Source organism: Chrysemys picta, chromosome 1 (genome assembly GCF_011386835.1).
Source record: "Chrysemys picta bellii isolate R12L10 chromosome 1, ASM1138683v2, whole genome shotgun sequence".
Taxonomy (NCBI): domain Eukaryota; kingdom Metazoa; phylum Chordata; order Testudines; family Emydidae; genus Chrysemys; species Chrysemys picta.
The window spans coordinates 306830429-306847036 of NC_088791.1; the positions used below are offsets into that span (position 1 = coordinate 306830429).

The window sequence follows — 16608 nt, forward strand, 5'->3', positions numbered from 1 at the left end:
CTGTTAGATGGTGGGCAGGAAGCAATGGAAGGGGGAGGAGTGGGGACGCGGAACGCTCGGGGGAGGCAGAGGCAGGGAAGGGGTAGGGGGAGTTTGGCTGCTAGTGGGGGGGAAGCACCCACTAATTTTTCCCCGTGGGTGCTTCAGTCCCGCAGCATCCACAGAGTCGGCGCCTATGGTGATGGGTCCTCAAAGTCCAAGTCAGGAATGGGACCCCACTTTGCTAGGGGATATACAAATAGAGCCGTGGTGCTCAAACTGCGGGTTGGGAACCCAAAGTGGGTAATGACTCCATTTTTATGGGGTCACCAGGTCTGGCATTAGACTTCCTGGGGCCTGGGCTGAAGCCGAAGCCAGAGGGCTTCAGCCCTGGGCAGCAGGGCTCAGGTTACAGGCCCCCTGCCTGGGGTTGTGAAGTAATTTTTGTTGTCAGAAGGGTGTCATGGTCCAATGAATTTTGAGAACCTCTCAAATAGAGAATGTTTTCAGTCTGGATCCATCTGTTGTCTGGTGTTTTTGAGCTTTATTTAATGTTATGTTACAGCACATAAAGCAATGAAGAATGGGAAATCCCCGGTTATTATTGATAATACCAACATCCACGCTTGGGAAATGAAGCCATATGTCATTATGGTAGGCAAAACTCTGATCAACTATCATTCTAAATGCTTAGCTATGAAATTTAAGAGGTGGACTGATTGAAAAAAATTGGAAAATATTAAAAAAATAGTATTTCAATTTTTCTTTTGATCTTCAGTTATATTTATCAACAGTTGAGTCCTTGCAGAAGTGGTGAAGAGGTTTGCCTGTGTACATGCTAATAAACTCTTTAGTTCAGTAAGCAAAAATCACGTGAAAAAATTGTCTGTTAAACTTACCCAATAATTACTGAGAGATCAACTTGTAATTTCCCTTCCCCCAATAGTAGTCTTAGATTTAACAGTTTCCATATTGTTTATCTGACAAACATATAAAGTCCTGATTTATGGCCTTAGTTTACAGCTTGCTGTGTGGAGATCATACAAAGAGTCTAAAGGCTGCATTTGTATCAGCCTTTAATGATTGGCAGAGATGGAGCTTTATTTGCAGTCTTCCTAGTATGACAGTGAGGCCAGTTAGTGCTAATGTTTCAGTTATGCTTGAGTACAGCCACCTTGGATTCAAGTATCAGAGGGGTAGCCGTGTTAGTCTGAATCTGTAAAAAGCAACAGAGGATCCTGTTGCATCTGAAGAAGTGAGGTTCTTGCCCACGAAAGCTTATGCTCCCAATACTTCTGTTAGTCTCAAAGGTGCCACAGGACCACCTTGGACTGTGATCTTGTCAGAGTTTAAAAGGCTGAGACCTCCAAGATGCAGGAAATAATGGCGGTGGCTCTGTGTCCTCTCAGCTGCTATCAAACTAGTGCTTGTGTGTAATTTTTCCAATGAAAATCAAGGTCGTGACCACTTGTGGATGAATGCAAAGTAACAGCAATCTAGATCAGAGGTCCCCAAACTGTGAACTTGTGGCTGGTCACGTGGTGCTGACTGTCCCCCTCCTTTCCAGCTACTAAATTGGATTCTTTTAGAAAAGGTAAAAATATTTTAAATACTTTTTTCCTAATCTCACTTTTCCATCTAAGCAATTGCTGTAGTTGCCACAGACATGTTATGCAATTGTGAATGGGAAAGAAGATGATCTGTGTGATTAGGAATGGAAAGAATGGTCCACCCTCTAAGTTTGAGAATTCCTCGGGTAGGTGACTAGGCACATAGTGAATGTTAAGTGCTAGCATAAATATTCAAGAGATGTAAAAGATCTAATGGTAACTGCTTTAAAATTTGTGCACTTTTTCAAATCAGGCATGTGAGAATAACTATGAAGTTATATTCCAAGAACCTGACACACACTGGAAATTTAATGTTCGAGAGTTAGCAAGGTACATCTTTTTTTCCTTGATTCATCAGCTTGCATCTCAATTACTATCACATTTGTGCTAGAAAAAAGAGCAAGACTGTAAGATGCTCCTTCCTCCTTGACCATTGACTAGAAATAGTCTAGTAAATGACTAGCGGAAGACGGTTGAGGAATAGTTTTGTTACTTAGCTCTCACTGTGGACAAAATTAACATCCAACAACTCTAGTCATGCTGAAGGGTCTGAATCAATAGGAAGTTGCTCCTTAGATTGTAAGATCCTTAGGGGAAGGGATCATGTTTGTGTTCTGCATCTAGCACAATAGGATCCTGGTCCATGTCTTGGGCACTTAGGCGCTACGATAATACAAATAAATTAATAAATATAATAATACTAACATTTTGTGACTTATGCACTTAAAATATAACCATAATATTTCTTTAATATAGTTTGGGGAGGAGTGGATGCTACATTAATAATATGCAATAAATCAGTCCCTGAGGATCCTTCTTTAGATCTTGACTGACATCTATAAAAGGGACAAAATATTGTTGGTCTCAAAAATATGGCATTGTTTGCCTTATTCATGTTGCTTTTAGCTGATTATGATGATGATTATTTATTTGTGTTATGGTAGTGGCTGCGAACCCGTCAAAGATCAGTGAGTTTCCCCATTTTGTGCTGCTCAAATACCAAAGACGATGGTCCCTACCCAGAAAGCTCACAGTCTAGGTGTCAGACAGGATGGAAATGTGGGCAAAAGAGACAAGTGGTTTGGGGATGGGGATGAGGTAATAAAATGAACAGTTTAGCAGCACAATAAAAGTTTGGGTTGCCTAACCAATGCCCCAGATGTTTAGCGATTTGTAAGCATCACAGCAGAAGTAGGTTTTAAGGATTATTATTATGTATTTGTAGTAAGAAGAGGACCTGAAACATAAGGCCTTGTATCAGAGGCCTGAGGCCTAAACTAAAGTAGAGATTAAAATTTTGCTGATATGAGGCAAAGTCAGGTTGTGAGCAAGAGGCAGGCCCTGCTCACAGAATTTGGCAAGCACAGGGCTGATATTGCAGAAACACATATTCCTAAGAGGTGCTGGGCACAGAGCACTCACGCAAGCACATTCCAGAGGGTGATACCAGAACACCTCGATACCAGCACATTCCCCAAAGATAACAGGAACACACTGACCCATACTAAAGATAAGGTCAGGATAACAGCATAATAAAATAAAAAAAATTAATCAAACCAACAAGTACAAGACAATGGATGGCACCCTAATCCATCAGGAGCAATACTTGTTTGTGTTGGTGTATAAAGATGTATCTCAGAGGGAGTGTCTTGGAGAGGTGGAAAGTCCTACCACTGACTGAGCTGCATCCATTGTGACAAGCATACATGTCTTAGTACCCTTATAGAGTCTGCCAGGTGCTATTACCATGTTTTTTCAACAATAAACCTGGCCAGGTGCCTTTGCTAAAAACCGAGTCTGTGGATTTATTGGGCAATTTAATTGAGGTCTGCTATCTCCGCAAAGCTGGGACAGCACACTGAATGAACACACACGCAGTCAACATCTGACCATAGTATTAATTTTAGGGTCAGCTACCTAATGATTTGTATTTTATTCTATTAATCAGTGGCATGAATGTCAACATTTCATCCATATGTCAGGCAAGTGGATATCTAAACCAACTCTTTCAAACACACAATTTTAGGCAACACATTGGAAAGTAATTCAGGTAAAGATGAAGATGGATACCAATGAACTATTCAGTCAGTCAGTACACACTGAAAAAGTGTCCTGATTTTGAAATGCTCCCCTATCCCTTAACCCTGATACTAAGAGTTGGGGTCTCAAGATACAATGGGTTACCTTCAATGGCAGGTGTTACCGCCCTGTCTAACCACCATCTCTTTGTGGATGGTCACTAGGCTGCTATATTAGATCCAAACCTTAGATCTCACATATTTTCAAATCTACTGCGTCTGAGAAGTGTCCAGAAACAATCTAAGAATAGCCTTTCAAGTACACTCCTGGGGTACAGACTCCAATGCTGGCACCCCTTCTTGGGATGTGGGGCCCTTCAGCCTAGTTGCTCCTAAGCCCCAAGACCAGTGCAGACCTCCCAAGCCTAACTCAGTAGCTCATGCACACTCTCTAGGGTTCTACCCACATGGTTTACCACTTAGCTCTTTGAGGGCTACATGACAGTTAAAGCAAGGGGGACACACACTTTGCAAACTCAGACAAAGCACAAGAGCTATACAGATGTATGGAAAAACAACCACATTCAAGACCCTGCCTCAGTTTCCTCATCAGTCTGAAAGCCCTTTGGGTCTTAATATTCTTCAGAAGATCCAGGGTCCTTTTGCACCCCCTCTCCTGTCAAGTCTTCCCTTCTGGTTTTGCTCTGGACTCCCCTTGCTAGAGAGTATCCCTTTTTGACAGCAGATTCTAGCACCTTTGTCTCTTGGTTCTTCCCTTGTGGGTTTTCCATTCTCCGGTCCTCAATGTTTGTTACAGCAGATCAGAGGCCTTACCAAGTCTTTGGTAGTCTCCATTGTGCTGGTAGGACCCTGAGTCTGCCCTACGTGGAGGGTGCTGTGCTCCACTTGGACTTGAACAATAACAGATCTTGGCACCTGTGTTGTTTGGTTATCAATGAGTGGGCATCTAATGCCATTGTCTGCCTTTCTGAAGATGAGAACTCTCCCAGGACTATCTGCACCCATGCATCAGACATCATGATAGTAATCAAATAGAGCTACATATAAGATTCATAAAAATAATAAAGATATCGCTCCTGTTCTTTGCAGCAGGTTCAGTGGACTTGCCCTTGTTCCAAGGGATTCACCTAAAATTACATCCTGGCTGCCCATAAAAATATTTGGGTTATATTTTGCAGTGAAGTGGCAGAAATTAGCTTTGAAAACTAGGTTAGCTGAGATACAGCAAAAATGTTAAAGCCTAACCCAGGGGGAAAAGAATTAGTGCATTATTAAACACAGCAGGAAGATTTGCAAATGTAAGAAAATCCATCTGATACACGTAGAGAGTTAAATACTTACATTTTTCTGTTAATTTTAATTCTATAGAAGAAACAGTCATGGTGTCCCGAGAGAAAAGATACAGCGCATGAAAGACCAGTATGAGCATGACATTACCTTTCATATCGTGCTTCACTCTGAAAAACCAAGCAGAGATGGCAGAAATTCCAGTGGACCCAATGCCGCTCACAACACTGGGGCTTATTCCAACATGTGTCCAACATTCCCAAACAGAAGAACACACAGCCGCTACACAAATGAAAGATCATTTAATAGAGATGGATTCCAGAATGTATTTTAGTATTTCATTAGGGTATAAAAGACTAAAAAAATTTAACCTTTTACTCTCAATTTTTGTATTTTTCTACTAAATCTAAATCAGGAGTTATTTCTGTTAATTTACAAGTCTTAAAATATTACTGTAATGTTGTTTTGTCAATTACGCAATCTGAGATCACTGAAACCAATATAAACTACACACCATCTCTGTCCCAGTACACCCAGTATTTGCCAATTTTCCTTGTTCAGTCATGTCTTAACCTTCAATTATAAATTTTGCAGGGTAGGGATGTGGTTTGTCTCTTGCCTGCAAACAGTCATGAACATTTCTGGTGCAGTGTAATTATTTCTTCCTGTCTTCAGGCACATTCTCTCTCCTTCTCCCTTCATATGCAGTCTCTCACCAATGCCAATCACTTCTTTCTCCTTAATAGTTCCAAAATCCACCCTTTCTTCATGGTCGCTGTTGCCAAGACACTTGTCCACGTTGCAGTCTTTTTTAGCTTCTCTACTTTCTCCTGCCTGGCCTCAGTGCTTCTCACCAATTCCCACCTCGGCTTGACCAGTGTAAACTTTCAATTCTTCCATTGGTTTCCTGTCTTCTTACAGGAAATTCACCTTACAAGACTCTACATAAGGTAGTCAAGCAGAAGAAATCTAAAAACCTTTGTAAGTATTTGAATGTATGGAAATTTTCTCTGTCTAAACCATGTCAAATAAAAAGATAAAATTGGACCTTTTCTTTTCCTTTTTTAAGTGTGAGAAAGTAATCTACCTTAAAAACATGCATGACCACCACCAAAAAAATAAAAAAGAATAAATGTGAGTGCTTTGTGTATTATAAAGTTTGGGTATTAAGGCATGTGAGCTGAGGAAGCTTTTGCCGAACCACATCATCTCTGTGTCTGTTTCCCATCTATAAAAATGGAGATAATGTTTACCAACCTAACTCACATAGGAGTTGTGAGCATTCACTAGATAATGTCTCTATAGTACTTTGAGCACACAGAATGTCAAAGAACTCTAAGTATATCATTATGGTGTGGATGAGTACCTTGGTTTAGCTGGTGATGTGCCTGATTTCTAGTGATTGCTTTATTAGGAATGTGGAATTTATTATCTGATCATTTTCTTTCTGCTAACAGCTTCTCTCCTCATTCATCTCTAATGAGTCAATGTGCCACACCTGGGGAATTCAGAGACGACCCAGTGTTGTTGCTGGAAGCCCTAGGACTAAGCTCTGCCCTTCAGCTCAGGTCACCAGGAGAGTTCTTCCAAAGCTGTAAAAATACTCCAGGAACCGAGTATTAGCATTAAGACAACAGACTTGATACATCAATGAACCTTAAGGCAAAGAGATTCTGTTCCAGTTGTTTATCGGGATTCATTGAATGAGGAGAGGAGCTGCTAGCAGAAAGAAAACCATCAAGTAATAACTTTCTGGTTCTGCAGCACAGCTTCTCTTCTCATTCATCACTAATGGCTGGTAGCGAGCAGTGAATCATAGAGGGGGGAGGATTGGGAAGAAGGAGCAGAGTTTTAAGCATTATTATAGTAGAACAATAGGTAGAAATGAAAGTGTTACTCCATATAAAGCCAGAGTTTTGTAATTTAAATAATTATTTGGGGACAAACCCAATAGCACCTTCCTACCCTAGAACAATACTACAGAGGAATGGAAAGCTACTTGGAAATCTTTATTATGTGAAGCTCATACACTTTCCCCCACCACAATACCGCTAGGGTCCTTGTAGAGAGTCTCTTGATTCCTTCTCCATAAATAGTTTCCTAGATGTTTAGCATGCCTGCTGGGGCAGGATTTTGACATCTTGCTGCAGCAAGTTGCGGCCCTAAGGCCCTGGCATTTTGGATGGAATGATCTGAGCAGAGTACAATTGGTGTGTGTTTTCCATATATTTGAGATATACTTTAATCATTTTCCAAAGGGTGCTAAAGATTAAAACAAATGATGGGAGAACTATTTCCCAGGAATTGTGGAAAGAAAAATTTACCTTGAACAAAGAGATTTCTGGAACGAAGAGTAACTTTTTCCTCCTGACAACAGCAGTGTGCCTGACATAGATCGAGGAACTAATTCCAAAACCTATCTGTGTTCCACTTAGGGTTATGCGCATGTGCCACGCGCCTCTAGCCAAAGCTTTTTCGAAGTAGTAATGTCTGTTGGTCCGTGCATGCGCCCTTGCACTGCATTGTGATTTTGCCCAAGGTGATAAAGGGCAGGGCAGACCGACCATATCTTTGGTTCCTTCTCCACCACAGATCTACCAGATCCGCAGCAGAGGGGAAGGAGGGTGAGATTGAAATACAGATAGGGACCACACATCTCAAATAACTTCCAGTTACAGGTAAATAACCTCCCCTTCTTCGAGTGAGGGTCTCTACTGTATTCCACGGAGGGTGATTAACAAGCAGTACCTAGAAAGGCGGGGGGTACAAGGAAGATGACAGAACTGTGGAATAGAGGATTACTGCGCTGAATGAGGTGTCCACCACAGAACCATGCACTAGACTAGAAGAAAAGGTGTGTACCGTACTCCACGTGGCTGCCTTACATATGTCTGCTAGGGGCACATCGTGGAGCATGGCAGTAGTTGATGCTTGCGCTCTCATGGAATGGGCCCATATCCCATCTGGTGGGGACCGTCCCAATAATTGATAGTAGAGCATAATACATCCTGAGACCCGTTGAGATTCTCTGGGTGGAGACGGCCTGCCCTTTAATTCTCTCCACTATGGTGACAGTTTGGGAGTTTTCCAGAATGACTTTGTAGGTAAAAGGCCGGGCCCTATGTATATTGAGGGAGTGGAGCTGCCATTCCTCATTTGAGGTATGCAGTTTAGGAAAGAAAGTGGGTAGATGTATGGGTTGGTTTAGGTGGAAGCAGAAAACCACTTTTGGATGCAGGCGCAGTGAAACCATGTCCGTATGGAACGTGGTGAAATGGGAATTTGCCATTATGGTCCCAGTTTGTCAACCCTTCTTACAGAGGTAACAACAACAACCAGAAAGGCGACCTTCATGGAAACGAGTGAAAGAGAGCAGGAAGCCAGAGGTTCAAAGGGAAAGTTCATTAATGATGTAAGGACTAGGTTGAGGTCCCATGGGCGGGTATTTATGTACAAGACCCTTCCAGAATCAGACAGTCAAAGGTTGGTAAAAAACGAATGTCCCTCTACTGGAGGGTGGAAAACAGTAATAGCCACTGTGTGCACCCTGATGGAGTGGAGAACAAGCCCTGAGGCTTTCAGATGGAACACATGGTGATGCCCGCAGCCTCAGGGGCAAGACCTCTGTTGGGCCCAAGAAGTGAAACATTCCTATTTGGATTGGTAGGATTGTCTTGTGGAGTCCTTCCTTCTGTTGAAGAGGACAAATCGTACTGCCGACAAACACTCCGGTGCTAGCGGAGGTGTCCATCCAAAAACCAAGCTATTAGGTGAAGTGTCCGTGGATCAGGGTGCTAGAGTCTGCTGTTGTGTGAGCAGTTCTGGAAACGTCAGTAGTGGGAGGGGAAGATGCTTTGATGTGGAGAAGAGGGTGAAAACAGAACTGGCGAGGCCAGAACAGAGTTATCGGGTTGAACATTGCCTTCTCCCGTCAGAATTTGTGATGGATATGTTGCAGGACTGGTAGGGGAGGGAAGGCTTAGTTGATTCAGTCCAACCATTTGACAACCAGGGCGTCACCTTGTGAATGGGCACCAAGTCCTCCCCTTGAACAGTACTGAATGCACTTGATGTTGGTGTGAGATGAAAATAGGTCCCTGATCATAGAATCATAGAATCATAGAATATCAGAGTTGGAAGGGACCTCAAGAGGTCATCTAGTCCAACCCCCTGCTCAAAGCAGGACCAATTCCCAGCTAAATCATCCCAGCCAGGGCTTTGTCAAGCCGGGCCTTAAAAACCTCCAGGGAAGGAGACTCCACCACCTCCCTAGGTAACGCATTCCAGTGTTTCACCACCCTCCTAGTGAAATAGTTTTTCCTGATATCCAACCTGGACCTCCCCCACTGCAACTTGAGACCATTGCTCCTTGTTCTGTCATCTGCCACCACTGCGAACAGCCGAGCTCCATCCTCTTTGGAACCCCCCTTCAGGTAGTTGAAGGCTGCTATCAAATCCCCCCTCATTCTTCTCTTCTGGAGACTAAACAATCCCAGATCTCTCAGCCTCTCCTCATAAGTCATGTGCTCCAGACCCCTAATCATTTTTGTTGCCCTCCGCTGGACTCTTTCCAATTTTTCCACATCCTTCTTGTAGTGTGGGGCCCAAAACTGGACACAGTATTCCAGATGAGGCCTCACCAATGTCGAATAAAGGGGAACGATCACGTTCCTCGATCTGCTGGCAATGCCCCTACTTATACAGCCCAAAATGCCGTTAGCCTTCTTGGCAACAAGAGCACACTGTTGACTCATATCCAGCTTCTCGTCCACTGTGACCCCTAGGTCCTTTTCAGCAGAACTGCTACCTAGCCATTCAGTCCCTAGTCTGTAGCAGTGCATGGGATTCTTCCGTCCTAAGTGCAGGACTCTGCACTTGTCCTTGTTGAACCTCATCAGGTTTTTTTCGGCCCAATCCTCTAATTTGTCTAGGTCCCTCTGTATCCGATCCCTACCCTCTAGTGTATCTACCACGCCTCCTAGTTTAGTGTCATCTGCAAACTTGCTGAGAGTGCAGTCCACACCATCCTCCAGATCATTAATAAAGATATTAAACAAAACCGGCCCCAGGACCGACCCTTGGGGCACTCCACTTGAAACCGGCTGCCAACTAGACATGGAGCCATTGATCACTACCCGTTGAGCCCGACGATCTAGCCAGCTTTCTATCCACCTTACAGTCCATTCATCCAGCCCATACTTCTTTAACTTGGTGGCAAGAATACTGTGGGAGACAGTATCAAAAGCTTTGCTAAAGTCAAGAAATAACACATCCACTGCTTTCCCCTCATCCACAGAGCCAGTTATCTCATCATAGAAGGCAATTAGGTTAGTCAGGCACGACTTCCCCTTCGTGAATCCATGCTGACTGTTCCTGATCACTTTCCTCTCCTCTAAATGTTTCATAATTGATTCCTTGAGGACCTGCTCCATGATTTTTCCAGGGACTGAGGTGAGGCTGACTGGCCTGTAGTTCCCCGGATCCTCCTTCTTCCCTTTTTTAAAGATGGGCACTACATTAGCCTTTTTCCAGTCATCTGGGACCTCCCCCGATCGCCATGAGTTTTCAAAAATAATGGCTAATGGCTCTGCAATCTCACCCGCCAACTCCTTTAGCACCCTCGGATGCAGCGCATCCGGCCCCATGGACTTGTGCACGTCCAGTTTTTCTAAATAGTCCCGAACCACTTCTTTCTCCACAGAGGGTTGGTCACCTTCTCCCCATGCTGTACTGCCCAGTGCAGCAATCTGGGAGCTGACCTTGTGCGTGAAGACAGAGGCAAAAAAATCATTGAGTACATTAGCTTTTTCCACATCCTCGGTCACTAGGTTGCCTCCCTCATTCAGTAAGGGGCCCACACTTTCCTTGATTTTCTTCTTGTTGCTAACATACCTGAAGAAACCCTTCTTGTTACTCTTAACATCTCTTGCTAACTGCAACTCCAAGTGTGATTTGGCCTTCCTGATTTCACTCCTGCACGCCTGAGCAATATTTTTATACTCCTCCCTGGTCATTTGTCCAATCTTCCACTTCTTATAAGCCTCTTTTTTGCGTTTAAGATCAGCAAGGATTTCACTGTTTAGCCAAGCTGGTCGCCTGCCATATTTACTATTCTTTCTACACATTGGGATGGTTTGTTCCTGCAACCTCAATAAGGATTCTTTAAAATACAGCCAGCTCTCGTGGACCCCTTTGCCCTTCATGTTATTCTCCCAGGGGATCCTGCCCATCTGTTCCCTGAGGGAGTCAAAGTCTGCTTTTCTGAAGTCCAGGGTCCATATTCTGCTGCTCTCCTTTCTTCCTTGTGTCAGGATCCTGAACTCGACCATCTCATGGTCACTGCCTCCCAGGTTCCCATCTACTTTTGCTTCCCCTACTAGTTCTTCCCTGTTTGTGAGCAGCAGGTCAAGAAAAGCTTTGCCCCTAGTTGGTTCCTCCAGCACTTGCACCAGGAAATTGTCCCCTACACTATCCAAAAATTTCCTGGATTGCCTGTGCACCGCTGTATTGCTCTCCCAGCAGATATCAGGGTGATTAAAGTCTCCCATGAGAACCAGGGCCTGCGATCTAGCAACTTCTGCTAGTTGCCAGAAGAAAGCCTCGTCCACCTCATCCCCCTGGTCTGGTGGTCTATAGCAGACTCCAACCACGACATCACCCTTGTTGCTCACACTTCTCAACTTTATCCAGAGACTCTCAGGTTTTTCTGCAGTATCATACCGGAGCTCTGAGCAGTCATACTCCTCTCTTACATACAACGCAACTCCCCCACCTTTTCTGCCCTGCCTGTCCTTCCTGAACAGTTTATATCCATCCATGACAGTACTCCAGTCATGTGAGTTATCCCACCAAGTCTCTGTTATTCCAATCACATCATAGTTCCCTGATCGGAGTTTCCCAGTGACCAAAAAGGTCTCTGATTACTGTATCGTGTAACTCCCATTCATGGTTGGTTGCAAGGTTCCTGCTGAAGGCATCAGCAATCACATTCTGAGTTCCTGGCAAGTAGGCTGCCAAAAGAAGGATATGATGTGCAATGCACCATTTCCAAAGGCATACAGCTTCTGCACACAGTGTTGGGGACCTTGTGCCCCCTTGCTTGTTTATGTAGTAAACTGTAGTGGTGTTGTCCAACATGACGAGGACGTGATGAGAACGGAGAGCTGGTAAAAACACACGCCATGCCTTTCACACTACCGAAAGTTCCAGGATGTTGATGTGCACCCTGGCTTTGCGAGTGGCCCAAGTGCCTTGTGTCATGCAATCTCCCTTGTGGGTGCCCCAGCCATCAAGTGACATGTCCGTTATGATTGTCACGCTTGGGGAAGACGGAAGGAAGGGCATTCTAGAGCAAACTTGGAGCGAGCCTGTCCCTCACTGAAGGGAAGAGATGACTTCTGGTGGAATGGCAAGAATGGTGTCCATGGGTTGGTGCATGGGGGAGTAGACTCCCTGTAGCCATAGCTGTAGATGGCGGAAGCACAGGCGAGCAAAGGCCGTGATGTAAGTGCACGCTGCCATGTGACCGAGGAGGGAAAGGCAAGTTCTGGCTAGACTGAGGGACTGGTAGACACTAAGGCGATCAGGTCTAGTAAGCTTTGGAACCTGTCTTCTGCCAGATAAATGAGTGCTGAGGCCGTGTCGATGCATGCTCCTATGAATTCCAGGGACTGGGTAGGGTGCAAAGTCAATTTTTCAACATTGATGTTTACTCCTAGGAAGGAGAGGACTAGAAGGAGCTGGATGTCGACTCTTGAGTTTCCTTTCTGGATCGTGCCACCAGCAGCCAGTTGTCTAGGTAAGGGAAGACGAGGACTTGACATCAGAGGTGAACCTCTACCACAGAGAAAACCTTTGTGAAGACCCATGGGGTAGTGGTAAGTCTGAACAGGAGAATCCTGTATTGGAAATGCTGAGGACCCACCATAAATCTCAGGAACCATTTGTGGGTTCTGTGAATATCGATATTGAAGTAGGGTATCAGAGGGGTAGCCATGTTAGTCTGGATCTGTAAAAAGCAACAGAGTCCTGTGGCACCTTTAAGATTAACAAATGTATTGGAGCATAAGCTTTCGTGGGTGAATACCCACTTCATCAGATGCATGTAATGGAAATTTCCAGAGGCAGGTATAAATATGCAGGCAAGAATCGGTCTGGAGATAACGAGGGTAGTTCAATCAGGGAGGGTGAGGTCCTCTGCTAGCAGCTGAGGTGTGAACACCAAGGGAGGAGACGCTGCTTTTGTAGTTGGCTAGCCATTCACAGTCTTTGTTTAATCCTGATCTGATGGTGTCAAATTTGCAAATGAACTGAAGCTCAGCAGTTTCTCTTTGGAGTCTGGTCCTGAAGTTTTTTTGCTGTAAGATGGCTACCTTTACATCTGCTATTGTGTGGCCAGGGAGATTGAAGTGTTCTACAGGTTTTTGTATATTGCCATTCCTGATATCTGACTTGTGTCCATTTATCCTTTTACGTAGTGACTGTCCAGTTTGGCCAATGTACATAGCAGAGGGGCATTGCTGGCACATGATGGCATATGTAACATTGGTGGATGTGCAGGAGAATGAACCGGTGATGTTTTAGCTGATCTGGTTGGGTCCTGTGATAGTGTTGCTGGTGTAGATATGTGGGCAGAGTTGGCATCGAGGTTCGTTGCATAGATTGGTTCCTGAGTTAGAGTTGTTATGGTGCGGTGTGTGGTTATTGGTGAGGATATGCTTAAGGTTGGCAGGTTGTCTGTGGGCGAGGACTGGCCTGCCTCCCAAGGTCTGTGAAAGCGAGGGATCATTGTCCAGGATGGGTTGTAGATCACTGATGATCTGGAAGTAGGCATCTTGCATATCAAAAGCAATGAACCACATGACTTTTTAATATAATAATAATATATGGAGATATACTTTTCTCATAGAACTAAAAGGGACCTTGAAAGGTCATCGAGTTCAGCCCCCTGCCTTCACTAGCAGGACCAAGTACTGATTTTGCCCCAGATCCCTAAGTGACCCCCTCAAGGATTGAACTCACAACCCTGGGTTTAGCAGGCCAATGCTCAAACCATTGAGCTATCCCTCCCTCCCGCCTGATCCATGTGGAACTCCAGCTTCTGAATGGAACGTGGAGGTGTCAGACATCCAAGACTGGTCTTCATCAACGCTTCTTCTTGGGTATGAGAAAATAGTTGGAATAGAAGTCTGTGCCTGATAGGCTGCAGGGACTGGCTTCACTGCTCCTCTCTGCAGGAGGGAGTCCATTTCTAGAGTAAGCATACTGTCATGAAAGTGATCCTTGGGCCACGATTGGGGCAGGAGATGTGGAGGAGATCACACCACAGACTCGATGGTATAACCATATTGAATGACATCCAGGACCTACTTGTCCATTTTCACTTTCCATGATGGCAGAAATAGTTTGAGATGAACCTCGAAAGGGGTGGTTGGCAAGAGAGTTGAGGTGCAAAGAGGCTAACAGCTCTCTAGTTGCACTCAGAAGGTTTTTGTTTCTAAGTCTTGTTACATCATCTATATGAGACTTACTTGACAGATGACACTTTAAGAAATCCAACTTCCATACATCGTTCCACATTCTTCCTGTTGAAAATTCTCCCGAAGTTCTGGCATCTCGACAATATACACAAACCATTCCGTTGTCCTCATCATATGTGAATATTTCATGAAGTTTAACAAGCATTACACTATGTGACTTTGGTGTAACCATCTCTATAGTCTCATCCAGCCATCCAGATTTAAATGAAGTCGCTGTTCTTTTACACTTTAGACCTCTAAGACAGTGACATTTTGGGATTGAGTTTTTACCAGATTGGTTTATTTAAAATTAATACTTTTATTATATGGCTACTATTTCAATGCGCTTAATAGCGTGGTTCGACAAAAGAGAAAACAGGAGATCATTCAGATCAGGATACTGGAAGTTTGTGGATAGCAAAAAAACAGGGCAAAAAAAGTGGGAAAATGGTAAAACATCTCGAGTAAATGTTTGAAGTCCAATGCCTTTGAAAGATTTCAATCACAAAAACAACACTTACCTTTGTTCATTTCTGGGAAATCTTTGCAGTTCCTTAGCAACTACGGCCAGGCATTTTGACTTATTCGCACATACTTGAGTTTGTACCCAGCCAAATGAACAGACTACAAGGAGATGTGTGGGTCCCAACCGTCAGCATTTCGAACGTGGAACGTTGATCACGTCGGGACGGTCAGGACCCACACATCTCCTTGTAGTCTGTTCATTTGGCTGGGTACAAACTCAAGTACGTGCGAATAAGTCAAAATGCCTGGCCGTAGTTGTGAACAATGTCAAAAGTTGTCCGTAAATGATATTTTGGCCTGGCTCCGATGTAGTATTTCATTTTTTGTGCACGTAGTGTTTCGCTGTGTGTGCGGGGTTTAGGATCTGTGTGCATGTGCACAGCTTAGAGGGAACAGTGAATAGGGACCATCACTCGAAGAAGAACTTGTCTCTCTCACCAATAGAAATTGGTTCAATAAAAGGTGTTAACTCACCCTCCTTGTCTTTCCAAGATCAATGACTGAAATTTTCTGGTTGAGTTTTGTCTGGAAACCAAAATGGATCAACAAGACTAATGGAGAAATTAATTTCTTCTGATGCCCAGGCTAACTAGGTTGTGTAGGTCTGATTAAAGGAGTCCCTGCTTCAAGAGGTCTGGTCTTTTCCGACAGTGCAATGGAGGTTCCTTGACTGTCCATCAAGTCCAACAGGACCATTCTGCAGCTGCCTGAATTCTGAGCCACTTTCCCTGGAGAAAGGCTCTTAAGCACAATTCCCATTACACTGCAGCCTAAAGCAGGGCTTCACAGGAATAATAGGCTGCCAGGCAGTGAGAAAGAGGTGGTGAGCTTGATACAAGACAACAATGAGACTGTTGGTGTGCTGATACCACTGCCTATCATGTTGACCAATATTTGTCTCATTCTTTCCATGCAGTCCTCCTTCAGGCTGTCGTCTCTTGTCTTGTACTTAGATTGTAAGCTCTTTGGGATACGGACTGTCTTTTTTGTCCCATGTATGTACTGAGCCTAGCACAACGGGGTCCTGGTCCATGACTAGGGCTTACCGATCTACGGTAATAAATAATAATAATGATACAGAACACTGTGAAAGAGGCTCTGTGTACTAGCAAACCCCCAGCAAACACTTCTTCAAGGGGAAGGAAGGCAAGGTACGAGTTTAACCTCTGATTTTTATATCATTTGTTCATTATCAGTACAAATTGCTATTATCAAGGGGATGATTGCATTTGCCTTTTTTGGAACCCAGTGTCTCTGGAGTTTGCAAGATGTAGCCCCAAGCTTCATAAGAATCCCCCTGTTCATAATGAGAGGAAGGGGAGCTACATACAAGCCCTGGTTCTTTCCCCATGGAGCTGAGAACGCCCCTTCCCCCTCCCACACACACACTTTGGTATCATGAAGAGAGAAGGCAGCTTTGGATTCCTTCAGGAATTTTTTTCCCTCTGACCCAGGGACTTACCCTCTGATCTGCTGGCCAGATGGTATCCTCCTTAGATTCTCTCCTCAAAATGCTCAGAAGGTCCTTATTGGAGTTGCGCTTCTCAGGGGAGGAGGTGCTGAGCCAACTCTGAGCCCTATGCTCTGGCAGTGAGAGCATTGTCTGGCTGTGAACAGGCAGAGCCTAATTCACCCGCTGTAGAGCCTGTG

General features: G+C 44.3%; 2 protein-coding genes across 6 annotated transcripts in view; both read left to right on the forward strand.

The window, feature by feature from the left end:
- Nucleotides 1–5962, forward strand: part of N4BP2L1 (NEDD4 binding protein 2 like 1) — a 28823-nt gene extending 22861 nt beyond the window's left edge. Inside the window, exons 3-5 of the mRNA XM_065594603.1 lie at nt 545–633; nt 1843–1919; nt 4997–5962. Coding sequence (XP_065450675.1) covers nt 545–633; nt 1843–1919; nt 4997–5249 — 419 coding nt within the window. The 3' untranslated portion in view covers nt 5250–5962. The remainder of the gene's footprint in view (nt 1–544; nt 634–1842; nt 1920–4996) is intronic.
- N4BP2L2 (NEDD4 binding protein 2 like 2) overlaps nt 1–16608 on the forward strand; it is a 667270-nt gene that overhangs the window by 138399 nt on the left and 512263 nt on the right. The window lies entirely within an intron of this gene.